Source organism: Drosophila novamexicana, unplaced genomic scaffold (assembly GCF_003285875.2).
Source record: "Drosophila novamexicana strain 15010-1031.04,08,12 unplaced genomic scaffold, DnovRS2.1 tig00000193-arrow-pilon, whole genome shotgun sequence".
In the NCBI taxonomy this organism is placed as follows: Eukaryota; Metazoa; Arthropoda; class Insecta; order Diptera; family Drosophilidae; genus Drosophila; species Drosophila novamexicana.
In genome coordinates this window covers 60,901-86,803 of record NW_020824787.1, presented here as the reverse complement: position 1 = coordinate 86,803, position 25,903 = coordinate 60,901, and the positions used below count along the sequence as shown (strand labels likewise).

The 25,903-nt window shown below is 40.4% G+C and overlaps 5 protein-coding genes across 5 annotated transcripts in view; 4 read left to right on the top strand and 1 right to left on the bottom strand.

The window, feature by feature from the left end:
• The first annotated feature begins 5,554 nt into the window (after positions 1-5,554).
• LOC115758631 lies at positions 5,555-7,321 on the top strand. The gene is made up of 2 exons (XM_030699365.1): positions 5,555-5,670; positions 5,723-7,321. The coding sequence occupies exons 1-2, from the start codon at positions 5,651-5,653 to the stop codon at positions 7,239-7,241; spliced, it is 1,539 nt and encodes a 512-aa protein (XP_030555225.1). The 5' UTR covers positions 5,555-5,650; the 3' UTR covers positions 7,242-7,321.
• A 6,309-nt stretch (positions 7,322-13,630) lies between these two features.
• On the top strand, positions 13,631-16,469 carry LOC115759218. Its single transcript, XM_030700110.1, has 4 exons — positions 13,631-14,503; positions 15,421-16,083; positions 16,141-16,299; positions 16,361-16,469. Exons 1-4 carry the CDS (start codon positions 13,631-13,633, stop codon positions 16,466-16,468), a joined length of 1,803 nt encoding a protein of 600 aa, XP_030555970.1. The 3' UTR covers position 16,469.
• A 1,526-nt stretch (positions 16,470-17,995) lies between these two features.
• On the top strand, positions 17,996-18,537 carry LOC115758791. Its single transcript, XM_030699564.1, has 2 exons — positions 17,996-18,155; positions 18,218-18,537. Exons 1-2 carry the CDS (start codon positions 18,114-18,116, stop codon positions 18,512-18,514), a joined length of 339 nt encoding a protein of 112 aa, XP_030555424.1. The 5' UTR covers positions 17,996-18,113; the 3' UTR covers positions 18,515-18,537.
• A 43-nt stretch (positions 18,538-18,580) lies between these two features.
• LOC115759217 lies at positions 18,581-20,516 on the bottom strand. The gene is made up of 3 exons (XM_030700109.1): positions 20,502-20,516; positions 18,988-19,168; positions 18,581-18,933 (listed from the first exon to the last, which is right to left on the bottom strand). The coding sequence occupies exons 1-3, from the start codon at positions 20,514-20,516 to the stop codon at positions 18,596-18,598; spliced, it is 534 nt and encodes a 177-aa protein (XP_030555969.1). The 3' UTR covers positions 18,581-18,595.
• Positions 20,517-25,604: 5,088 nt separating this feature from the next.
• The window catches only part of LOC115759040 (protein O-mannosyl-transferase TMTC1), a 55,024-nt gene continuing 54,725 nt past the window's right edge, over positions 25,605-25,903 (top strand). The window contains exon 1 of the mRNA XM_030699863.1: positions 25,605-25,632. The gene's annotated coding sequence lies outside the window, so the exon portion shown is untranslated. The remainder of the gene's footprint in view (positions 25,633-25,903) is intronic.

Genomic DNA, 25,903 nt, shown 5'->3' with positions numbered 1-25,903 from the left:
GGGCAGACACGGTAGCTGCCGCCTGTCAAGTTGTAGACGAAAAATCCTTGACATGCATTGATGCTGTCAACCGCAGATGTCTGGCACTCACAATTAGTATCATTTGGGTTTGAAATTAGTTCCATTTTAGGAATTTTTAAGCAGATGATAATTGAATGACCCTTAATCAGAAATCTGGATAAAGAGTGTATCAATGAGACAATATTATATACTGAATGGTATGTGCTCTATTTTCATCTTCTTCTTTTTCTTTAGTTTATAGATTCAATCTTCCATTCTTCCCCTCCGTATATCTAAGTATAACCCTTTCAGCTTTGTATTATCTCGCAAACAGTGTAAGAACTTGAGCTAAAACCTGCTTGCCCCATCCCCTGGACACGTACTTGAATCAAGCTTAAAATGAATTGAAACCTTTTTACCTCAACACCTACGCAATTTACCTTCACCGTGCCACCCCGTGGTCCCTCCTGGCCGCTGGCGCATGTTTTAGATATGCAATGCGGATGCCTTTGGGAAATTAACGGCACATTTTAAGAGCACCGTCAACGCTCGCTTAAATGTCTTTCATTGTGGCAAGACTTCAGGGAGTGTTGCGCAATCAGCAAAATTTGCACACTTTTAAGGTGTGTTTCGTCAACTGTAGATTGAGAATAGGGAACTAGGTGAGAAGGTAGAGAAACCTGCAGAAAAGTAGAACGAAAGCTTAACAAATATTTGGGGATTCAATTACATTTTGACACATTGGTTCTCAACCTAAATCATTTGGCTTTTAACGAAATTGGAGAATAGAAATTAAACAAATCTGCAAATCAAGAAATAAAGTGTTAGTAATAATAATTTTAAAAGTGAGGACAGTCGCCGCCAGATAAACTGTCCAAGTCACCTTGGCAACTCAACAGTCAAGATTCGGGTTCGAATTATTAGGCAAGTTTTTGAATGTAGGTTTGCTTTTGCCGCAGATCAGTGCTATTTTAAAGCATACTCACTTAATTATAGTTTAAAATGAATTAAATATCTAATCAAATGCAGCTTGATCTTATGCTTAGCAATAGCTTAACGAGTAAAAGCTGAAATAAAATCCTGAAATGATCCTGCGAAGCGTCCTCGCCAGAACTGATGTACAAGGTTCGGACTATCTTAGGTGGATTCATTGTATTTTTAGTAAATACTTTCTAAACTGCACCAAAGTGAAATGCTGTTCTGCTTTTTATCTTAAACTCAAGTTAAATATCGTCTTTTAAGCTCAGGGTAGAAAAATATTCTGCATGTTTTCAGTCAATTCGAGCTAGCTGTTCTGCAACTAATATTGCCCTCTATGACTAAGGATTCAAAGTTTACACTCTTTAAAGTATTTTATTATATAGAGCTACGATTTTTAATCGAATTTATACTATTAAATGGCACACAAAATTCGCGGTATACCTTCACAGCACTTAAATCTGTCATGTAAATGTGAAGTTGAAAATTACATCATGTTACGCCCGGTCAGAGCCGATAAACAGCCTATAAATCACTCACTTTGATCTCATCGATATTTTCCCAGTACAACAATTTTATTTCGTTGCATTTTGGTGCGCATAAATCAAGTTGCATGTGGAGTACTGCGCGGGGTGCGCAACCCAATCACCCGACTTGCAACAATGCCAGCTTTAAATACCAACGACGGCATAATTTATGATGGTACGCAGATTCCACAGAGTCGCATCGACCGGAGACAGATGTGACATCAACAATGAACACGACCTCTGGGCGCGAATGGAGTGTCGAATTTTGATAAAGGCTGCCGGAATTCGAAAACATCTTTCAAAAGTTGAATTATAGGGTAAGTAATATTAGGGATGGAGCTGCAGCTCTAGGAAGGAACATTTCGGCGCATATATTGGAACACTTTTAAAAAGTTGGCAGCCCTTAAAATACAACGTTATCAACGGGGATTTGAAACACCTCAAATTGGTGTTCCTATGAAAAGTACAATAAATATGTAGATATATTTATCAGAGCATACATAATATAAAACCTCTTTAATTAACCCCATTCATTGGTTTTAACAACATGGCTAAGTTCTTTTGACAAATCTTCTTGAATGTAACAGAATCAAAACATAAAATTGGTATGACTATAAAAAATATAGTAATTACTTGCTTCAAGCTATACCCATCGGGATTAACAATTACACGCTTCAATCTTGTAAGCAAGTTGGCAGCTCTCCCATTGACAGGATCACATATATTTGTGTACATGGAATATTCTATGTGCTCGTAGTCTTGTGTGCGAGTGTGGGTGAGCTGAAATATAGAAAAAGTTGCAGTTGAACTTTTCAGCATTTGTCAGAGAGTCAGAGGATTTGTTTGCCTTTGGGGGCTGGCCAAAGCCAACAATTTTACTGGCTGGTCCGCTCCTTCCGTCGTAGTATTGTATTTGTTTGTTTATTTTACGTTCGCCCCACTATTTGTTTTCTTTCCAATTTTGTAATTTCAAACTTTTTCTATTGATTTCTTGGCACGCATGAACACCTTCAGCAACAACGCCGATGACGACAGCAATTGCTATTACGAGTCCTGCGGATGCATGCGAACGGATGTGGATGCGGGTGATTCGAAGACAGCAAGTTGCAAAGTTCTTAGAGTACAGGGGGGCCAAGAGACGAGCACTCAATTTAAGTTGTGGGCGAATGGGATTGCCTTGTAGCTGCAGCTGCAGCTGCAGCTCCTTCGTCTTGACCATGCGTGGAAATGCACAATTTAAAGAAAACAAAACAAAAAAAAGAAGCTAGAAAGATAGAGAGAAACTTTCTAATGCACTTAACACTCTATTTCGCAGCCAAAAACTGTCAGCGGCACTTTTCCACATTTATAATTGTGTCAATCGGATGGAAACTTGTCCCTGCCCTCTACACCTATGTGAACCTTTATATTTTCCACAGAAATTCTTAAATAATTCACATGAAGCGCACACAATATATCTCACCTCAAGCGAAAATCTTCAATAAATAAAAGCATGACGGTCAAGTGCCTTACAGGATCATCTCTGGCGGATTGTGCTGGGTATATATAATATATATATGTAATATAATATGATTAGATCCTTTTGTTTTTTGTTAGTTTTCATGAGTACAATAATAACGAAATAAAGTCTAAAAAATTCCTTTTATTGTACATACTTTTTTTAATACACTGTCTATACTATTTCCCTGTGGTATATAGAAAAAATATTACTTCATTCAAGATACTTTATGCTTGACAAAAATTATATTTTAGTAATTTGAAGCACTTTTCTCATCCAAGCTAAAAGCTTACCTACAAAACAGTTGAGTATTAATATTCTAATGTTTAGCTCGCAGCGCGACTCGGTGCAACTTTAATGCTCAGCGAGTGTTCATCAAATATTCCAACAAATTATAAAAGCAAAAGTCGCAGCACAAAACGATTACATGACTCGAACCCCCAGTGGAAATCAGCCACAGAGGGCAGCCAACCAACTGCGGAGTAATTCCTCGAAATGCACGTCTCCCCGCCTAATGGCGATTAGGTAAATGAAAACATTGCGTGCTGGCGACATTTTATATGCGAGTGCTTGTCGGGCACAGGGCGCCGCTTTATTTGCTATATTTCATGCCTGCCTGCACTTATCTCCAATTGTTCATCACACCCACCCGGCAGAGGCACCCATTGGGTCAACTGCGTCTGCGATTGGAACTGGGACTGGGATTGGGACTGGGATTAAAACCGAAACTGTGGGGCTGGCCAAATGTCATTTCAGTTGGCAGCAAGCTTCGTTTCAACTTTACGTCCTAATTACTCGCACAACACAAAAACGCCACTTCAATTTGAATTAAAATGAGTGGGCAACACCACGAGGCTAGCAGACCATGGGATTTACCCATCGCCCATGGTGGGTCACAGCTGGCGCCACAGTTTTTAATTACCGCCTACACAAAATTACCGCTGCAGTCCGACCACGAAAAAATCTATTAATTGCCGACTGTGTGGGGCATCGCTTGTAATGGTTTATAATCGATTTAAGCAGCGCCATTATGGGGCCCCTTTCTAAATTGCATTTTCGACTGTGACAAATGGGATTTATGTTGTACAACTTTTTAGATTGTTAGGACAGCGGACTATGAAGTTATGCCTCATCTAAATATTACTTATGTAGACAGGGGGCAAAAAGTTCCTTGGACTTAAATAAAAATGAATATGGGGCGATTACATAGATGTGTAGAAATTTGATCGAGCTTAATTAAACTGCCACTTGCCATTTATTTTAAGTCCCTAGACAAAGAAAGTGTTTCCTCCGTCTATTTATTTATTTTCAAAGAAAGGTTTTTGTTCCTTCTTCGATTTTCAATCGATTTTTAATTGAAACTGTACAAAAATGTTTTCCATCACACTGAATATTCACAATTTTTAGCACTTCTGCCTCAGATTTAGTATGTAATATTGGAATAATTGATTGATTACATGAGAATCAATCGATATTCGGCCGCATTGGTTTACCCGTTGGATTGCGGTTCGCTCCCTTTTCAAAGTGAACTTCCAATTAGAAGCTGTTGCATGTAGCAGTTGACCATCAAAATCAGTCTAGTATAAGAGACATATTCCTTTCTCTCAGTCCTCCCCCTCTGTTGTCGTTCCTTTGTCACCATGTGCACCACCATCATGGATGGACTGAGGTTAGCTCGTTATTGTTGCCACTGGCTTCGCCGTCAATTGCAGCTGACTGCACCACAAAATTCAACGCAATTTGTAAAATGAAATCGATTCAATTGATTGTTGACTTCGCCAAACACACACACATAAACACACACACATACACACAGACAGATGCACACACACACATGTGGCATTGTGTGTCCCTTATAAAGCAATGGATGCCATCCTGCAGGAAGCAAGTGCCAGCTACGGTGACAGGTGTCTGAGGGGTGAATGTGTTCAATGTTGTTGTCCTTTGCCGGCCTTTATTCAGTGTGTGTGATTGTGTTTGTGTATGTGTGTGTGTGTTTTGCACTTTGCTTGATTAAATTTCAATATTTACTAAAATGTCGCTGAACTCTTTTTGACAGCTCTGTAAATTTCATAACCAGAATGGACATAAAATATGGTCAACAGTGTGTAAATTTGAACATGACAAGGACATAAAAGGACATAAGTGAAATGAAGAGAAGCCATTCGATTTTTTTCCCAATCACAATTTGCTATAGTTTGTGAAGTGTTTACAAGAGTTTTATTAAAGCGCAGTCTCAGATCAAAGTATACATGCAGTTAATCAGATTTAAATGGAATTTTCGTTTTTCAGAAAATATTTATAAATATTTTCATTTGTCGATAAATATTATTGATGGCTTTTGGAGATATCACTTATGGGCAGGAACGTGATGAATATTGCTAGGCTTCGAATATTGATATGTATTACCGAAAATAAACTCATGCAATTTAAATATATTTATTTAAGATGAGATCCTGCTACTTTTCTCAAAACACATGCATACATATTATATTAGGTTCTTTAAAAACGTTGATTTTACTATCACAATTGACAACTAATATTTAAATTCACACTTTTGTCGCTTTAGTTTGGTGACTCTCAAAAATACAAATATTTTGTGTGTCTGATAACAACTTGTTGCTTTGAGCAGATAATATTATTAAACATGGATCCTATTGCAGATAGGTAAGTTGTATATTTAAGAATTCGGAGCTGGACCCTACTAATCGTATATCAGTGTGTGTCCTGATAACGATAATGAAAAGCTTGGCGCTGTTCGCGATAATAATAATGCCGAGGAAACAATAGCTCTTTGTTTAGAAATAAATGAGGTGCCGAGTAGTATCAACGACGAAGATCAAAATGAAAAGATTAAAGGCTTAATCAGGATTGAGTTGCATGAGGAATTGGATTTTCCAGGACATGCAAAGCTTGGAGAGTTGACTCAGTTTGAGTTCCATGAGGAATTGGATTATCCAAGTCGTATCCAAGAAGCTCAAAATGAAAATATTGAGGATTTGGTACAATTTGAATTGCATGAAGAGTTTGATTATCCAAGTCGTATCAAAGATAAAGATCACGATGAAAAGATTAGAAAGTTGATCCAGATTGAGTTCAACGAAAATCCGTATGATATAAAAAAAAAGGCACAAGATGAAAGTATGAAAGATTTGGTTAATGATGACAGCCCTTGGTACGAAGAGGAGGAACCAGTCTATAAATTTGGCAACTCGAAGCAAGTAGAATCAGAGTATATTGACTTAGACTGGGACTTTAGTTTTGGTAATACCAAAAGTGATGACGATATAATTGGTGATTTTGTCAAAATTGACTTTCCCAAGGCAGAAGATGGAAGCGTGAGCGGTATCTACAGCGGCGATGTTGATTTATCCAAAATGGAAAAACTTTTCGAGACATCGGAGATACTTTCCTTGAAAGAAACTCTTGAGCAAAACGGCTTTGAAGATGCGCACGAAAATCCTATATGCTCTGATAGCCAATATGTTGAGGTTAGTTCCTGCGTTGACAATGAAACACCCATAATACCCGACTTTGAAATTGATTATGATAACATTTATGAGAACATCGCGAACGCGAGCAAAATTGAAAAGCACCTGCAGCTGCTCTATAGACCCTTCACCTGCCTCGTAGACGTCAGCTGCCGTTTCAGCCTGTACGAGCTGGCGATTCTGTTGGATGAGGCCCGCTACGAGCCCGCCCATCATCCGGCATTGTTTGTCCGCCTACGTAATCCTAGTGCCGAGATAAAGATATACTCTGGCGGCAAAATAACCTCCATGGCCTTGACAGCAGTTTCCGCGCGCACAGCTCTGCTAAAGGTTATCCACATGGTCGAGGAGCTTGACTACAAGGCGGACATCACGCACTTTAGTAAGAATAATGTGCATGCCTCTTTCTGTCTGCCCTTCAAAATCGACCTGGAAATGCTGAGCGAATTGCATAGCGAACACATTTCAGGTAATCGTGATGTGCGACCCTTCATCACCTACAAAATCGATGGCACCGCAATAAGATTCGCAGTGTTCGCCAATGGCTATGTGCTCGTCCTGCACTCCAAGCAGCACAGCGAGACTCGAGCGGCCATAGCTGGCTTCCTGCCGATCTTGGCGCAGTTTCAGAACGGTTACTTAACTCCCTCCGAGAAGTACGGCACCCTAAGTGGCGATATCTCGTTTAAGCTGCTGTGGGAACGCAAGCTCGAGGAGGATAAGGAGGGTGTTTTACTCTATTCTTAAGGGCTGCTTTTCTACAGTATTTCTTTGTTGTTCTTGTATTTTTTTTTTCAAAAATGCTGTGAACATTTGTCATAAACCAAACTTGTGTAGTACGTGCACTGTTTACACTCTGAAGTTTGGGGCCCACTCGCCAACTTGTTTAAATACGTGATTTATTTACCATCCAGCTGCTGCTGCGACTGCGACTTCTACTGCAACTGCGATTGCTGCGGGGCCATCACTTTACTGGCGGTTGGTCCTGGTAACTGAATATAGGGCTATGCACAACTCGAAAGCCACGCCAAAGTTGCCAAACACAACCAGCAACACACAGCACACACACACAAACACACAAGCACACTCACACCTCCACAAATAGAAGAACAACATACAAATTGCAACAGAAGTTGCCGCAGAAGTTGCAACAACTGTAGCTGCAACAGGCGCATACATAAATAACGCAACACTCTGCGCAACACAATAAGTTGAAAAAGATGTCACATTATGCGGGCACAAAACTTGCTCCAAATACGTTTTAGACGTGCTAAAAGCACCTACTATTCGTAGATAACTGGCAAGGAGTCGTGGGCACTGCGCTTATTTTGATTTTAGAGATCTTATCTTAGTCGGAATCGAGACTATTAAGCGACATGTTGGAGCGCTTAGGCATTTAAGCTATGAGTGTTTCTTAGTTTAGGTTTGTGGGATAGCTTTCGATTGAGCTAATATCACGGAGATTTTTAATTGATGAGATAGTACACAAGATCCCAGAAAAGGAGTTCTGGTCTTACCAAGAGCTGGTCGCCTTTTATCGATTTTGTTATGACTGCTTCTGCAATATGGGGTATATAGGGTAGTCTGGCAGCGTGTCAAGAAGTAAAGCATTATCATTATTTATAAAATGGGGCACATATGGGGAGCATACTTATGCTTAATTGTTTATAAAACAATAAAAATGTATTGACTGTCGCTCTGTTTGTCTGACTGTCTCATCCATGTCAGCTGCATTTCAATTTGGCGATAAATTCCTGCGATTACCTCCCGAACCGTCCAAAACTATGATTTAACTATTTGAAGAACGCCGTAGTCCAGTTGGAAGACTTTGTTGTACCACAATTACCTCAGACTTAAAACTTTAAATTTGTTCGCGCATCCAAACTGCAATTTTGAAGATATTGTATATTTGGTCATCTGACTAATCAAAAATCAAACAATCAAAGTATTAGCATTTGCATTAGTTGAGCCCACAAATGTTGCTCTACATTTATGTAGCTAATCTAAGATTATGTAATCAACATTAATGAGTTAATAATCATCTGCGTAATAAAATAAATATCGAAATCAAACCGCTGATTAGCAAAAACATTTATTTATTTATGCATTTTTCTCTATCGCATAATGCGCAGTTCTTTATTGCGCATAACAAACATAAATAAATTGTAGATAAGTTTCCATTTGAAAATGTTCAACAATTGCATGTAATGCGGTCCGTTTTGGTATTAGTTTTTGGTCATTAAATGTTGGCAAGTTGCCAAGTTGCCGACAGTCCGACCGTCCGACCGTCCGACTGTCCGACTGTCCGACCATCGACGCCCATTTTAGTCGCATCATTTGGCGCCAGGCGTTCAAATAGAAATTGCAAAAAATAAAATTATTCTAGCATATCGGTTAAGCATTGCTGAACACGTACGATATTATGGCACATACGAGTAGGAAAAACGAGAAAAAATGTATATATAATTCCCTGACAGCAATTTTGCACAGAGAGCAAACAATGCATTGGGGCATGCCCCATATGCTGTTTCTGTTTCAAATGGCCTTTATAATGTTAAAAGGGACAAATTAAAACAAGAAGCAAGATATACGAGCATGTGACATGCTGAAATTAAAATAATTGCGTCTGTTATACCATCCGATTCTATTCTAAACAAGTGGGAATCTTTTAGGCGGACTACACTGGCTGCACAATACTCTGCTTATGCAGATTGTAATGCATACAATTTTGATTGCAGCTGTTTATCTCCGAATTCTTCACACGATGAAAACTGACTTTCAAACTGACTTTAAAGGAGATCTTAGAGTACAAGATCATAAAATAAGAGATAAGCTGAGGTTATATTAGGTAAGTTTTTGAAGCCATTCGACCCGCAGATATATTTTAATATTATTATGTATGTATCGGTTGGAAAACAATTTATTTTTTATGGCATCCGATCGAAAGAAACAAAATTGAAATTAGAATCTACCTTCTTTGAAGTAGATTTCACGAAATGCAGATAAAGGATCTTCAAAACATTTTTAAATAAATTGTAAAGATAGTTTTGGCGACCTTTCCATGATATAATTATATATTTGGCTGATTCGAGGTCCCCGAATTATAAATAATATAAAACTAAATGAAGTAAGTTATATAAATATAACCAAATAAAATATAGTAAATAATAACATTAAAAATGTTGACATTCAGCAGAAGTAAATGAGACGGTATCCATTAAGAACTTCATATATTAGAAAAGAGACAAATGGATTTTGTCTTAATGTTTAATAAAATAAAGATTACTTTATGAGATGAGACAGAAAAGTTTGGAATAAATTAGTTCAACTTATTGTTTATTCCATTTTCATATGAACTAACAATATGAACATTTGGCATGCGGTGTCACGTTTCAGATGACTGAACGATACTTGAAAGCAAGTGCGTAATATGAAAGGAGCATGTTGTTCATACTAGCTGCTGCTGCTTGATATGTTTAGCACACATGTACACATACATATACACATACATATACTGAATGTATAGCATACATATGGGGGCTGATTTGTGTAGAAGAGCTGTGACCAGGGCCGAAACGCCAAAAAGCTGCTTCAATTTAATTTGACTTTGATCGCCAGCTGACGCAGTTGGTGTCATCCCCATGTCATGTACTCGTCCTCCGGCTCGCATATATGGAAATCTGCCATATTATATGGGAGCTTGTCGCATTTTGTTTATGGATATGCTCGCAGCATCCGCGCAAGCTGTGCGCAAATTACAAAACGACTCAAATATCGTATTCAGAACATTTTGTAATTTCAATCAATGAAATTTATGAAAATTGTTTAACAGTTGAATGTTTATCACAATATTTTTTATGTTCTTTTGCAACGTTCTTTTTCAATCAGTTTTTTAGGCACTTAAATGTAATACTCTTTTACACTTGAGTTAGTTTATGTTAAATTTCATTTTTATAGCATTGCGTTTATGAACTAAGACAGTAGGAAATCTTTTTTTGCCCCATCAAGATTATTGTTGCTCTTGTGTGTGTTGTGTTTTTTTTTTTTTGTTTTTCATCTACTCTGCGAGTCTTTAAAATGTAAATACATAAACACAAAGTTGTGTATCTCATGTCGAATGTGGGTTGTGTTTTATTGCCAAAAGTGCTGCGAAGTAGCTGAAAACTTCATAAATCACAAAAGTTTGTTTGGCCATGAAAAGGCTTAAGGGTTTATCAAAATGAAAATTTATTGGTGCTCAAATACTTGGAATTTTAGATTTATGTATTTTCGTTTCCCTTGTCACTGGCCGTAGGAAATACGCATAACATCGATATCTCGTAACATAAAAACGAGCAACAAACTCGAAAAGAGATTTGCTCGAAACGAAGCAGAAACAAAACCCAGCTCTGCGTAATTTCCATCACAATATTAATACAATTCTCTCCTTATCGTAACAGTAGAAAATTGCTGTTAATTTCAATTTACGAGAGAGTTTCAGAAATGCTTCGATGCAATGCAGGCCAATTTGGCCAGGTAAACGATACCGATTACACGTATTCATTACAATTGAATCCGATTGGGCGTCAGTTATGCTGCAGCAACACAAATACAAGCAACTAAGTATGCATTTTTTGTTAGATTTGAAGTTGTTTCCGTTGCTGTATCATGTGCACATTAAAACTAACTAGAAAAGGGGTATGATAGAAAGAAACTTAGGTCGACCTCATCTCGATTATTTCTAGCCACACATTCGGAAAGAGGATCTCGGATACCAAACATAGATAAGGTTTGTTTCGGGTAAGAAGTTTTCTGCTAAAAAGTGGAATCGCTTCCAAACTATTTAAAACTCAATGCCAATTCTTCTCGAAACAGCTTGTTCTCTTATCTATAAACAAATCAAGTGAATGGAATGAAAGGTGTATTGATTTTCCGAGTATTCTGTATTGGTAACCAAAACCATCCAAAATCTATTTGACCGTAATAACGCCAGAGATTTCCGTGTCAGACCTTACTACAGCGTATCTCCTAGTCGAGCACTCGACTATAGCTGTTATACTCTCACTTGCTTTTAGCATCATTTTTCAAAGCGACTGCGTTTCCTGCAGCATTCTGTTGCCAAGTGAAGCAGCTGGCATTAATTTTCATTTAAATTCCGCTTGTTAAATATGCAAAACTCTCTTTGTGGTCCAGTTGGGCAGCACGGAACCCGCAGCCCAGGCACCAGCACATTTTCTCACCAATCTCTGACAGATGCCTGTTAACGAACCAGTTGCCCTTGCGAGTTATTATTAAAATTGCAATGCTCCGTTCTCCACACCTTGGCTGAGTGTGTGACGTAAAATCTTTGTGGCTTCTCACAAAATTGCAATTGCGAACAATTTCTTTTTGTGTCTTTGTAGATGTTTGTGGCCACAGTCTGTGATAAAGTATTTATGGAAATCTTAATGAAATGATAAGAGTCTCGCATTAAGCAAGCTCCTCATAAAACTGTATATTTCCGGGCACATCGGATTGCATGTAAATCGAAATTGTGAGCGACAGAACTTTCACAAACTATTTTTCCATAAATTATACCCATTGATAATTGTTATAGAGTGTAACCGACTTAGCAATCGGCTTCAAATTCAATACAAATATCTTTGGGGAAAATTCATTGCACAAGTATTTCATATAGCTTGTAACCCCCCCCCCCCCCCCCCCCCCCTCCCAATCCAACGGTCATATGAGCGAAGTTTCGGGTGAGAGACAGATGTATAAAGTAATATTATAAAAAATGTACCGCGCAAAGCCGGGTAAAAGTGAAATATTTTATATGCATTTGAGCACATATGTAAGCTAGGCTATGATCTGGTAAAGGGTAACTTCTAGTTGCTACTTGGGCATTAATTATGAATAAATACTTATTCGCAACTCCAAGCAACTAGTATATAAGTATTTGAGAATTATGCATTTTGAGCGCAATTATAAATGCAGTGGGTGACTTGGGTGTCGACCACAGGAGCTGTGGCAACAACAGTTCAACCTAATCTTCAAAGCAACCACAACCCTTTTTAGTTGCCATCCAAGTAGAGAAAAAAGTGGATAATTTTTAGCTTTGAACGCAAAGTCCCCCGCTGGCTAGAATACATAATTCATAAACCGGCAGTCATTTGAACTGCGCCCACAATGTTTCTCCGCAGAGCAAGGGAGCGTTAGACAAGGACAGATGGATACAGATACAGTGTACGAAAGGGTTAGAGCCAACTTTGACGGTTCAACTTTTTAATCGGATTCCACAGCTCGATTGCCACCACATCAGCAGCCACCATCGGCACTTTCTCAGCGGTTTGCTAAGAAATTTTGACAAAAAGTGCTTCGGGCCACGAAGTTTGCCTATTCCCACAATTTGAAATGGAGAAATTTTGTACTATTTATCCCAGCCCTGAGATGCGAACAGAATTATCTTATGCATGTAAATCAGAAATTAGCTGAGAGTATATTTTGTGCAAGAAAATGCACTTACTACTTAGAAGGCATTTGATGCCAGCATTTTAGCCTGACATTTTTACAGAGTGCTGCAGAAAAAAAAAAATAAAAAATTACAATTGCAGTGCATTAACTTGAAATGATACCAGAGTGCAACAGCAAATTGAGCTTCTAATTTCAAATGTCAATTATTTGAATACCCTTGTGAAGGTCATAATATTTCTATTACGAATTTTGTAACTCATATATATATTCTTGAACGGTGTCAACAGCCGGGTTCTATACAAACGGGTCCTTCAATTTGAAAGCTACTTATCATTACAAAGCTTTGCATTTCAGTTTTAGGCAGAAGCTATGTCAGAATCGACCTGATCAGATCACTTTATCATGTGGCTGACATAAGATATAGCTCGTTTGAAGTCAACAAACGCCATATATGTCTACTTCTACAAATCAAAGTACTATATCTTTTTGGCTGTAAATACATCTATACTAGTGTATTTAGTTTTCGTTTTTTCTTGTCGGTATTTCACTTGGCTATTGGCGATTGACAAACGCATTTACCCTGTCATGCAACTTAATTGTTTATATGATTTATTGGCTTACTAAAAGCCCGATTAAACATGTTTAGGTCTTAAAGTGTATTTCAGCTGTAGCACAGTGTGGATTGAAAGTTCTTGAGTTGCGGCATGCATTCGCTGGAATGTGTAACCGCGCGCTGCCTGTTGGGCATCTACTGGTGGATGGGTCTGGTGCCCCTGCCGCTGAGCTCCCAGCTTTTGTGGTTGCTGCTCGCTTTGCTTGTACGTTGCATTTGGCTTGGCTACTATCTGATGATGCTGTGGATTGGTGTCTCGTATTTATGGAATGATAAAGGACTGAGCATCAGCTACATCAGTGGAACGGCTCTTTTCATAGGCTACTCATTGCTAGGACTGCTAATACAGGTAGAGAGCGCACTGAAGCATCGAACCTACGCGCGCTTGGACATTTTGCGAGTTCAGTTGCGACTGCGGATGCAGCGTCTGGGTATGTCGCGGGGCTGTAGCAGAGCCTGGCGCCTGCTACTGCTGCTGGCCACGCAGATCGGCAGCGATGCGGCCAGGACCTGGGCGAATGCACATTATAGCATATCGCCCGTACACATTATCTCCTTGCCCCAGAAGTGGCTGTTGCGCCTACGCTACGTCCAGCTGCTGTGGCAGGTGATGGAGCTGAACCAGCGTGCTCGCCAACTGCGCCACTCGCTCCTCGGCCTGGCCGCTGGAAATGACCTCTGGCAGCCGTACGGCTCGCAGGAATGGCAGCAGCTGCAGACGCTGCGACTAAGCTATGACCGCATCTACGAGTGCTACGAGGCCTTCAGCGACTGCTACGGCTGGGGCATGCTGGGGCTGCAGATGATGTGCGGCCTGGAGTTCGTGTCGAATGCCTACTGGATAATCACGGAGGCCTACATAACGCAGCGGGTCTACATGCTTATCTACAATGGTAACAGCTGCTTTGCCATGGGCACACTCATCGTAGCGCTCTTCTGGTATGGCGACGCAAGTGCCAATAATGTGAGTATAAGCTACAGCTCGAGATCATAGATGATCACGCTATATAAAAAAAACTACAACCTCCCACCTTTAAGCCCGCACTCCTCAAAGCATTTATTATCTTCGACCCTATTGTTCCCTATTGATCTGTAAGGAAAACAAAAAACACGATTTAATACCCTTTTAGACCCAGCCTTTTAATAAGTCTTATAGTACTTTGCTCGTATCTACGAAGCACAGGAAAAATACTTAATGCCGAATACAAGAGCCTACGTTTCCTATGGCAGCTTTATGATATAGTGTTCCGGTCCAGCTGGTTCTGACATATGTACTGCGTGCAAGAGAAAGAAGCACTTCTGCATAGTTTCATCACGATACCTCATAAACTGAGAGACTAGTTCGCATGAAAACAGACAGACGGGCAGACGGACATGGCTATATCGACTCGACTGTTGAAACTAATCAAGAATATATATACGTCATGGGGTAGGAGATGTATATTGTAGGGTCTAACAAGTTCGCCACAAGCCACAGTTAGGGTATTAAGAAACACGTTTTAAAGAAGTAAAAGCTGTCCTGTTGAGCCACCTAATTGATCCGATAACTTCTAAGAGAAAGGAAAAAACCTGAAATTACTCCAATAATTATGACAGTGATGAATTGGTGGACTTATGACCTGTGAGCATGACAGACACAACAGAAGCTGACTCCTTCTGTATGGTCTTGGCACCCAGTTAACAGTAGACATGCAGCTCTTGAGCGGATCGGTGTTGGCGAAGGAACTCTTTCACTTTGTGCTGTGTTTATTTGGAGTGCTATGGAATGCGCGGCTGCATCGGCTGCAGTTCGTGCCCCTTGGACTTTGGCTCTGCTGGTTTGTCGTGATTTGGTTAGGTGCTGCAAGAAATATGACACTATTTCCGAATTGCAAACTCGAGTGTCTGATCGCATTTTCGATGTTTGTCACGGTGACCATAGCACATGGCATCATTTTGCTGAACACCTTTCTGCAGCGTCGCACACATCGCCAGCTCGAACTGCGCTTGGATGTTTCCCGTTTGGAAGTACAGAACCAGCGACATGTGTTGCTGCGCGTATCTGGCGTCGTTGTGCCCTTTCTGGTGATTCAGACTCTGATCGTCTGGTCCAAGATAGGTCTCGCGTCGCAGTGGTATACGCCAATCTTTTGGTTTTCCTCGCCCAGTGACTGGGGTGTGCAGCTGAAGATGATTGCGTTTCTTGCGGACGTCTTGTTGGCCAATGAGCGCGTTCTCTGTGTGCAGCAGAGCCTGAAGCAGCTGGCTAGACAGCCCAACCACGGCAGACAGTCGCCGAATGTGGTGTCAGTGATCAGATTTAAGGAAATGTACCGAGAACTACATCAATTGTTTGTGCAGCTTAATTTCGCTTATGGCGGCAGTTTGCTTATCATTTTCATAGTATTATTTTTCAACTTTCTGTTCAACTCCTTTTGGCTAGTTAGACACACACTGACCCGGCTTAAGAGACCAGTCTATATATACATACATCTGGGCAGTTTACTCAACCTGGGACTGCTGCTCTCTGCGACCTGTTGGCACTGCCAGCAAAGCTTTAATCATGTGAGGCATAATCCTACATTTGATTTTATTTAATGTCCTAAAATTCTATTTTTATAGAGTCGCCAGATCGGCTGCTTGATACCCAAGCTAGTGAACCCTATGGGCAGCAAGCGCTACAACGATTTGGTCAGCGAGTTCCTGTTGCAGGCTTTGCATCAACGCTTTGTCGTGACGGCAAAGGACTTTTTCAGCCTCAATTTGCACCTGCTGAGCAGTGTCAGTTAAACACTTAACCTTTTTTTGGGGAATAATAAGGTTGTCCCTTGTCTTCTTGCAGATGTTTGCCGCTGTGGTTACTTATCTGGTCATTCTCATACAGTTTATGTTTGCCGAGAAAAGCTCCCAGGCTACACCCAGGCCGGAGAAAATGACAACCATTGACTAACAAGCTGTTGTGAAATCCGTATAAGAATATAAGAATAGGTCACAACTAAAAATGATCTCAATACACAAACTTGTTCTTTAAAATTAACTACACATATACATAAATAATATTCAGATTTCAAAATATATATTCCCTGCTTTATACACTTTTTCAAGCTTATTCTATGTGATTTATGTGTTTAGAGGATAAAAAGGACATGCGAAGAAAGTCAGAGCGAGCTATTATTAGCATGTAGTATGCTATTGTTTTTCAAATAAGAAACTTTAATCAAGTGTACTAAGCAGTGCTACTGCTCAAAAAAAAAATATATATATATATATAGATATACTCCATCTGTCTTACTCGAGAATTCAATCCTGAGTACCCTAGTTTAATTGCAATAAAAAATAAAGCATCACAGATGTGCTTCAGGGCTTTTAATCTTACAATTCCCAACCACGTTTAACATAGACTCATTGGCATGGTTTGGCTCAAGCCGCAAAGATTGTTAAGACAAAGATGCTTCCTATATCACCGCAACAGCTCAGGTCAGCTCTTTGTTTTAATTTTTTTTACATTTCTGTGAACTGCAGTAGACACTGATGGGAAGGAGTTAAAGATAGCGCATCTGCTGCCGTAGCCCAACAACCACATGTGCCTTAATTATTTATGCCGCCCACAGAGCGTTTTTTGGGCTTGGGCGTCTCGAGTGCCCACATGGAACTTAGACTACATCAAGTTTAGTTATTCTTAAGCAGACAAAACTACTTCACGCATATTAAACTGGCATTTCACAGGCTGAAAAACTTTTTCTAATATGCAAATTCATGCCGAATCCTTGTGCATGCCACAGAAAGGATAAAGTGGCGCCAGCAGCAGGGGCACATCCTTGAATTAACACGTGCGAGCTCGCATTAATTTGTAAACTGCTCGGGGGACCTACACCAACCTAGTGCTATGTTGCCTGTGTTTTATCAGTTCAGAGATACTAAGAGATTGAGAGACAGAGCGAGAGAGCGAGTGAGAGAGAAAGAGAGGTGGAGAGCCGGGGAAAGAGCTTGGGAATTTAGTTTTTGTCGTTAGCTATGCAAATGCCGAGACATGTAAATATTATTTACCACATGGCCAGATGCTCGAAATGTAACTGTGCCGCCGCTTCTCGTCTTAATTAACATAGAACAACTAAAACACTCGATTTATAAATATGTATGAGCCCCAAGGATTAGTGCACTAAACTATTTTTATATGCTGATCATGTTGAAGAGGTACAAAAGTTGATATGCGCATGCAATGGGCAGAAGACGGCTCTCAGTTGGAGTCTATAATAGAGTCTAGACCAACTCTGTGGACTAAATAAAAATAGGGAGCTGCGCGAGATCTCGAAGAGACTCGTCTAAGGGCATAGAAAGCAGCATGACTATCTTAGAAGCTCCTGCTTGATTCAATAGCTTGACCACTCAGCCAACTTATTTAACAGTTATAGCCAAAAAAATAATGTCTTCTACCAAAACCAGGCAACCATTGCACTGCTTGTCAAATTTGTATTGTTTTGCAAGTCATTGCAGGCTGTCAAAGTGCAAGCATTATATTAAAGAACGTACAGAGCGTAGTTGCGAGGTGGACTTTCTCTTTCTATCGAGTCGGAATTATCTGTGCTAGAAGCAGCATGAATCCCAGCTTTGAAGAAATGTGGAATGGTTCCGGCTCCGTAAGTTGTTTTGAATCTGTGCTTATCGCTTGAGCTCTATCCTATTCGAGACATTCTAACAGCCGACGGGCAATGAGCTGGATGGCGACATATTCGCATCGATGCAACCTTATCGAGTGCCCCTTGCGACAGCCGCGGGCAGCGATGCGCAAATGGCGATGGCCTACAGGAAGGCGCACGCGTGGAACGTTTACGAGGCTACATACGAAATGGAGATGATTAGCACAAAGACCATTTGCAGGAAGTGCCTGTTGCACGTGAAGGTCTGTCGCACATATGGCCACAACCTGAAAAAGTACGAGACAGACCTGCAGATGGCCAATACAGCTGAAAGCTGCAGAAGCAGAGACAAGAATTAAAGGGTATTCAAAGAACACAATTCCTCTTATAATATACAAACTACAATTCTTTATTTATACGAATTAAACTACAAATAGTTCCTAAATCATCTTGGGCTGATTGGGCAACCGTACGCGTGCCATTTTGCTGGGCGGTGCGCCATTCTCTGCCAGACTGCTGCCCTCCGTTTCGGCCAGCACCTGCTTCAGCTCGGCATTGGCGCCCACCTGGCAGTTGCGCCACGGCGGCAGCAAGAGGCTCGTGGTGGCCGAGGGGGCGGAGAGCGGCTGCACAATGGGTTTGGCCAGCAACAGTGGACCGAACTGGAAGTCGTCGGTCTTCTCCATTTTGGCAATACGTAAGTCCTTGACATCTATAAAGGTTTTGTTGTTCAGATTGGCAAAGCGACGCGCCTCGACTAATTGATTCCTGGCCATGGCTGGGGCAAATCATGTTCAAAAGGAAGATGTTATCGTATAAATTGGCTTCTTACTGTATGATAAATCCAGTAGATAACGACGTGCATCTGGCTCGGCCTGAGCACCATAGCATTGCAGCACGTTGTCTATAAAGTTCAGATCGAATCTGAGATTCAAATTAGCCTCAGTTAACTTGTATTTAGAGTCCATGTGCAAAACTGTAGCAGGAACAACTTTGACAGGCTGCAAACTCTGCTAGGCACTGTGTTCGAAAGTAATCGATAAGCAGAAGCGTTACCCAACACTGAACCGCACTGTGGCAAACAGTTTTACAGCACTCTCAACTCTCAGTCTTTTTCAAAATATCTGCCCGTTGCAAAAGCTAGATAAGTTTTTGCGGAGTTAAGAGTTAAAGCTAATTGCTTTTTAGAGTGAACGAATTATTGGCCAATCCAACTTTCTGGACTAATAAAAAGTTGCGTGCATGTATGAATATTTGATTCATTTTACAAAGCATTCAACTTTTTTGATGAATTTTCAATTTGAAGAGGCTTTTGTCTACGAACACCCGAACGCAACGATGAGGCGAATCATTTGGCAAAACTTTTTAAATATTCATAAAATTCCAGCAGACAACTTTCCAAATTTAATTAGTCAAATGAACGAAACGTTCAGCTAACTTCAGCTCAGATTATGCAGACAATAGAGTTTAGCCCTGGGGCTTCGAGATTTACTACTTATTTAGCATGGGACTCAGCTCAATTTAAAGTTTGGAATAGATTTGTAATTAATGCAAAACAAAGCAACTAGCTTACATGTGAGAAGGCGTGCACTTTTCCGATTGCACTGTAAACTGTATGGCAACAAAAAAACGGCTACCTATGGCAAGCCGAAGTTTAAATACCCTTATAAACTTGCTTCTATAAAAAAAACTTTATTCCCCATCGATTGTTCCCAAAGGAAGGTTATAATAAAGTAGTTCGATTCGATAGACATGCAAGGCAAATAGAAAGGCACGTTTTTTCTGAGTTTGGTGACGTTAAGAAAAATATTTTCCATGGAAAAACGATATTTTCTCTGACTGTTTATATGGCGGCTATAGTGTACAGTTGTTCAATCTAGTCGGTTCCGGGATATGAACTGCCTGAAACAGACAGATGGACTTATGCTTATGGATTTAAAACATAGAGACTAGCTTGCATAAAAACTGACAGACGGACAGAAGAACTTGTCTATATGCACTCGGCTGTTGATATTGATCAAGAATATATACAGTTTATGGGGTCGGCTATATCTTTTTTCATGTATAACCAAAATATGTTCTTCAAGAGCATAGCAGCAGGATAGAAAGACATTAATATAGGGGAGCTGGATGCTTAATATATAATTAGCTTTTGTAGTACTATTTTATGTATCTCATAAAGGGAAAAATAAAATAAGTTTCGTTTATACAAAAGACACATCTTTTAATCATTTAATCATTAAAAACCCTTAACTTATTTCAGAAGTAAATTCAATTTGAAAATTAAAGCCAATTGAGCACAGCTTACATATATAGAGAGAAAAAGGGTATCTCCCAGTAACATACTCTGTACCAGCGCATTATTACATCTTTATATTTACGTTCTATGCTCGTACGTATGCCATATAAGCCCGTTTGGGTTTATGGCCGGCAATCTATTGCCATTTGTAGGCTGGCAAATACGTTTTTGCGCCTCGTTCTGCCCATTTGCCATTTACGTTGGCCGCAATGTGCGCAGGCGAAATCGAAGTTTTATGCTAATTTCTGCAACAGCACACAAGCACACACACACACCTACACACACACCTACACACAAACACACACACATGACAGAGCGTCCATCTTGTTGCTCTTTGCAGCATTCCATTTCCCACTGACTGAAAGGACCTTATCTGTTTGTCGGACGCCTGTCAACACAAGGCATTACAAGGCAATTACGAATTTGTTTATGGCACTGAAATCTGAATTTTCTGCGGCTGTGCCGAGCTTAACCAAAGATCTCAACGATTTACTGAAAAACAAGCTATACCCACCTTTATCTAGTTGTTCAACGCGTTTCATTTTAATTTGCCACTTAACTAGGAATTCACCTAAAAATAAAATACAAGAAAACAATTCAATTTGTGTACTTTATTTATATTTTTGGTAATCTGTTTAATAATATGTTGACTATTTTGGCCAGCATTGAACTGCAAGCTGTACAAACAGTGTTGGAAAACAAAACGATAAGCGCATTTTACTCAACACGGAGCCGCACTGTAAATTTCAATTTCCAGCACTGGCAAGTTAAACTTTCATAGTAAAAGCTGATTGGCTTGTAGAGCAGGAGAGAAGTTTAGGTGTTCGTTTTTTTTAGAAAAGTCCTAAATAATTGGTATGAAATTTGCTCACTATTCGAGTTGCCAACTTGAAATTTAGAAAGCTTATTAACATAGACACTCCACAAGGAAATCAGTTGAATTTTGTGCAATTGATTGGACAAGAATTTGAAAATAAGGAAGTCTATATATCTAGGGATTTGAGTGTCGAGCACACGTAGCCAATGTAATCAACAGCTGTAATCAAAGTCCACACATGCAGAGCCACAAATTACTGCACACAAGTCAAGCCTTATAAATTGTACACTCCATCCATAATAATCCTCTTCCACTCAACCACCTAGAACGCTGTCCCAAGTGCCCAAAGGGGAGAGCGGAGGCGGGGCGAGAAAGAAAAAAGTGCGTCACTTAAAAGTTTTGCACTCACTTGACCAGAAACTTTTATTTTCTGTTAGGAAATTTCCCACGGGTGCCCAAGCCAGTAACAAAATGTACGTAGTACAACGAATAAAAGTTTTCGTGTCCACAAATTGAAAATATTTCACAGTCATATTTAATTTTAGTAGAGCTGCGACGTCACAAATCTCAGAGGTAATCAAACAGATTGAGAGCCGCATTTTGTTCAATTTCATTTGGCGCAAAGTCCTCAGCTACATACAAATCCATATGTACACATATATATATATTTGTGTATGTACTACATACATATATTTAATTAGACTCGTAAGTGATCGCCTGGTCGTGGACTTGGTTTATATTTCAGCCTTCTTGACTTTGTCGTCTGCAAATTGAACGCAGCACAATAAAAATGTCAAACTACGTACACAACTTTGCGGACAAAAAAGGACAAGCAATGGCGCTGCAGGCATTCATGACTGACTAGAATATACCCTCTACTTAGCAAAATTACAATCAAAGAATACACATATTTTTTTTATAGAATTTTTCTAATAATATTAAACAAATATATAATTAAATAAAGTAATATGTAAAATAGAAAAAGTAAACACTTTAACTAACTATATCAACAGCAGATGTGTGATTACACAATTTTTGTGGATTTTATATAAGGTATTTTTATTAAAATCCTTAATTCTTTTGAAAGTTTGTAAATTAATAAATTAAATTTCCTTTAATGTCTCTTGTGTTTTTATCAAATTCTTAGGAAATAAAAGCTGTGGTGAGATAAGCTCGAACCAGAAAATAGGCTAGTCTCGAATTCTTATTTGAAACAATAAGAATATTATTAAAATTGTCAAGCCCAAACTTCTTAATTTTCTGATCAATATAAGGTTCAAGCAATTTACCCAAATATCGTTATTACAAATTTTTCAATGTTTTTAAATTGGGGAAATGTAGAAAAAAGCAACAAAACAATAACAAAAGCAATAACAAAAAATTGAGTTTCTTCCAATTCCACTAACTTTTACAAGCCAATCCAACCCATTTGAGCAAATCCCCAAAGTGCAGGGTATTGAAAAAAGGAAGTAATGAGCACATAGAGAAAGCAAAACTAAATAAATAATTCAGTATAAAATGTCAGGAGCATCAGAAGCGTTCATCATGGTGACTAACAAGGAGAGTGTGGAAGGGAATCGGCGTGGACTCCACTCCACTCCACTCTACTCCACGGCTCGGCCAAGGACCAAGGAGCGTGGAGCGAGGAGCGAGGGAACGTCTCACAATTTCAGCGGAAATGGGATGACAGCGACAAGGACGTAGTGGAGGCGGCAGATGCATTCAAGGAAGCAATTGTATTGTCTGACTGCTGTTTTCCACTTTACTTTGCCACGCCTTGCAGCCCTCTGCACCCTCGCTGCGCCGCCCCCCCGCCTTCGACCCGGCGCGCTGTGTGTAACTTGTTGACGTTGATAGTTGTACGTGCCGAAGGTGAATGGCATCTGTGGACGCGAAATTGAATTCGTGCCTGGCAAGTTTCACACACAACTGAATTGAGTCACAGCGACAAGGCGTCAGGAGATGTCCTGGCAGGTGCTACTCCCTACCGTTGGCTAGTGTCCCAGTGCCTGCTGCCTGCCGACTGGTGCCTGTTCCTGGCTCTGGCTCTGGCTTTACCCGCTGACTTCGATATTTTGTCGCATTACGTTGACAATTTAGATGTTTGTCAGCGCGCATTCTCGCAGGATTCAATTTCGAAAATGCAGCCCGGAAAATTTGCAATGCGTGCGAAGTGCAAGCGCTCCCCGCTGTCAAACAGAAATGCGCGCAGACAAAAATCATTCGACTAGCGCTCAAGGCCCCCTCTCCCACGTGAAGGGAGGGTGAGTGGAGAGGGGGGGGGGTGTCCGCGTCGTACTTCCCAGTCATTCATTAGAAACCATAATGTGCCACACAGTGTGCCCAACAAAATCTGCCATGTACCAAATAAAAATTGCAACACTTTTTATTTTGTTCTACTCGAAAACTGTCACACGCCAAGCCAAGCGCAAGGGTTGCGCCACGCCCCCCGCCCCCGCCCTCCGCGCGACCCGCATCTAAGCCCTAAACCCTTGGAAATTGTAATGTGAATGTCGCTGGCAGCGCAAACCCAACTGGCATTTCATTGTTGTGCTTTTTTCACTACATTCTATTTTATATAATGTGTCTCGAATGTGTGTGTGTGTGTGTGCGGGGGGGTGTGGGGGTGTGTGTGTGCGTTCTATCAAAGCGCAGGAAACACGTGCGGGTAAAACATTTTTCAAGCTTTTAGCGCTGCATACAAATCAACCCCAAAAAACAAAACAAGCCCATGGAGCGGGTGCCAGGGAGGAGGCTAGGGAGGCGGGGCTAAAATCCCATTCACAATAATTTGTTGAACTTCATAAGAGCCCAAAAGGGCTGGGATGATAAGAAGCTTTCCTACTCAGCAATCTGTTGCGTTATGATTACTCTGAACTCGCTCATCTGAGAGATTCACAAAATGTGATAACAGTAATCACCGGAGTCGAGGCAGGTGAACGACAAATCACGTTGATGCACTGCATCAAGCTAATGGATGGCAACTTCGAGGGCAAAGCCAAACAAATCATGACCTGCGACTAGTTTAGCAGAGCGCAAATAAAGACTCCGGCTTTAAACAAGACCCAAGCAAAACTCAATTAATCCAATTGAATCCAATTTAGTTTCGCTATTATCTTGCAAAATGTTCCCATAATTGAAATTAGCAAAAGTAGAGTTACGAAATACCCTGTATCCAGCTTTGAACTCGTCTCTGCAGAGGAAGTGTTCGTTCTGCCCTCACCTACACGCTATGGAAAATGGATTCTTGGGTAACTTCGGTGCTTAAAGTCCAACTTTTATCAGATTCTCAGAGATCAAATATGATATCCAAATGAATGTATATTCGATATCATATTTTGAATATTTTTTTTTTTTGTTTATATCAATAAATATTAGCTTATATAAAGAGTTAAAAGAGTTGCTTACATACTTTACAGGGGTGTACGGCGGTCTAGCAATAGCAGATTTGATTTACAGTTAACTATGTTAACTATGTTAACTATGACATTATGTTCGCTCTCGAGGTAAGACAGTCGGCTTTCACTGTTAAAAAACAGAATTATAGCAAGAGGGGTGAGTTTTAACAGCATATGTAAGCATTAACATAACAGCGGATAAAATTTAGCAGCACTATTTTCAATGTGCACTTTTAACTATGAGGTCAAGCTCCACTTTTATTTACTCTGAAATTTATTAATGAGCAATATATCTTGAAGTTTTAAATGCCTGGCATTTGCAAGGTTTAGTTATTTAATTTGTAAGGTTTATTGGGCTTTGCCCCAGTTCTACCCCAGCAAGAAAACAAAAATTGTTCAGAGCCAACGCAACGCCAAACTGTTGCTCCTTTTAACAGAGCTGCGTATTCACCACGATAACAGCAGACGAGAGAGCAGACGCTTGCGCACAATTTCCGCACGAGCTGCTGTTACAGCGAGTGGGTGAGAGGCGTACTCTCTCTCTCTCTCTCGCTCTCTGCTTATTGGCGGTTGTTATGGGCAGTGTTGAGGCCGATGCGCGTCGGCTACTCGTTACAGCTGTCGCTGCTGCTACTTATGCTCTCGTCGGCAGCATTACCGCCGCCGCCGCTGCCGCCTCTGCTGCTGCCGCTACTGTTGCTGTTGCAGCTGCCGCTGCTGAGCCACACTCAGTCTGCTTGTTACATTTGAATCGCATGGTGGACTCGGTCTGCTTCGTGTCTCGTGTGGGCCGGCAAACTGAGATTTTCGAAATACGAGTTTTGTGCACGTGTGTGGCAATTACGAATCACCCGAACACCCACCCCGCTACCCTTTGACCAACTATCATTCATAGCCATATTCCATTTGCCCGCATTTCCCCGCCGCAATGTCCAAGCGGACGTCGTGTTGAAAGCGCCCAATGTAAATATGTGCACACATGCAGCCACATAAATTAAATGCATTTAAATCCGCAAAAGATTCAAACTAAAGTCAAAATACTACAACAATTACGGCACAATATTCCCCAGCACAAAACACTCGCGTACACACACACACACACAAGCACGCACACACACATATAAATATATATAGTGTGCTATTACAGGGAAATGTGCTGTGGCGACATCTGTTGGACGACGTGTGTGTGAATTCCAATTTCCGCTCGAAGCGCAGACTTAAAGCAACCTTCATC

Excerpts from the sequence above, each read along its gene's own strand:
- LOC115759218 (XM_030700110.1), top strand. The coding sequence starts at position 13,631 with ATGCATTCGCTGGAATGTGTAACCGCGCGCTGCCTGTTGGGCATCTAC. Across the intron at positions 14,504-15,420 it reads GCGACGCAAGTGCCAATAAT|TGTCTGATCGCATTTTCGAT; the intron begins GTGAGTATAAGC and ends TGCAAACTCGAG. Across the intron at positions 16,300-16,360 it reads ATTTGCACCTGCTGAGCAGT|ATGTTTGCCGCTGTGGTTAC; the intron begins GTCAGTTAAACA and ends GTCTTCTTGCAG.
- LOC115758631 (XM_030699365.1), top strand. The coding sequence starts at position 5,651 with ATGGATCCTATTGCAGATAG. Across the intron at positions 5,671-5,722 it reads ATGGATCCTATTGCAGATAG|TGTGTGTCCTGATAACGATA; the intron begins GTAAGTTGTATA and ends ATCGTATATCAG.
- LOC115759217 (XM_030700109.1), bottom strand. Across the intron at positions 18,934-18,987 it reads TCTACTGGATTTATCATACA|CCATGGCCAGGAATCAATTA; the intron begins GTAAGAAGCCAA and ends GATTTGCCCCAG.
- LOC115758791 (XM_030699564.1), top strand. The coding sequence starts at position 18,114 with ATGAATCCCAGCTTTGAAGAAATGTGGAATGGTTCCGGCTCC. Across the intron at positions 18,156-18,217 it reads TGTGGAATGGTTCCGGCTCC|CCGACGGGCAATGAGCTGGA; the intron begins GTAAGTTGTTTT and ends ACATTCTAACAG.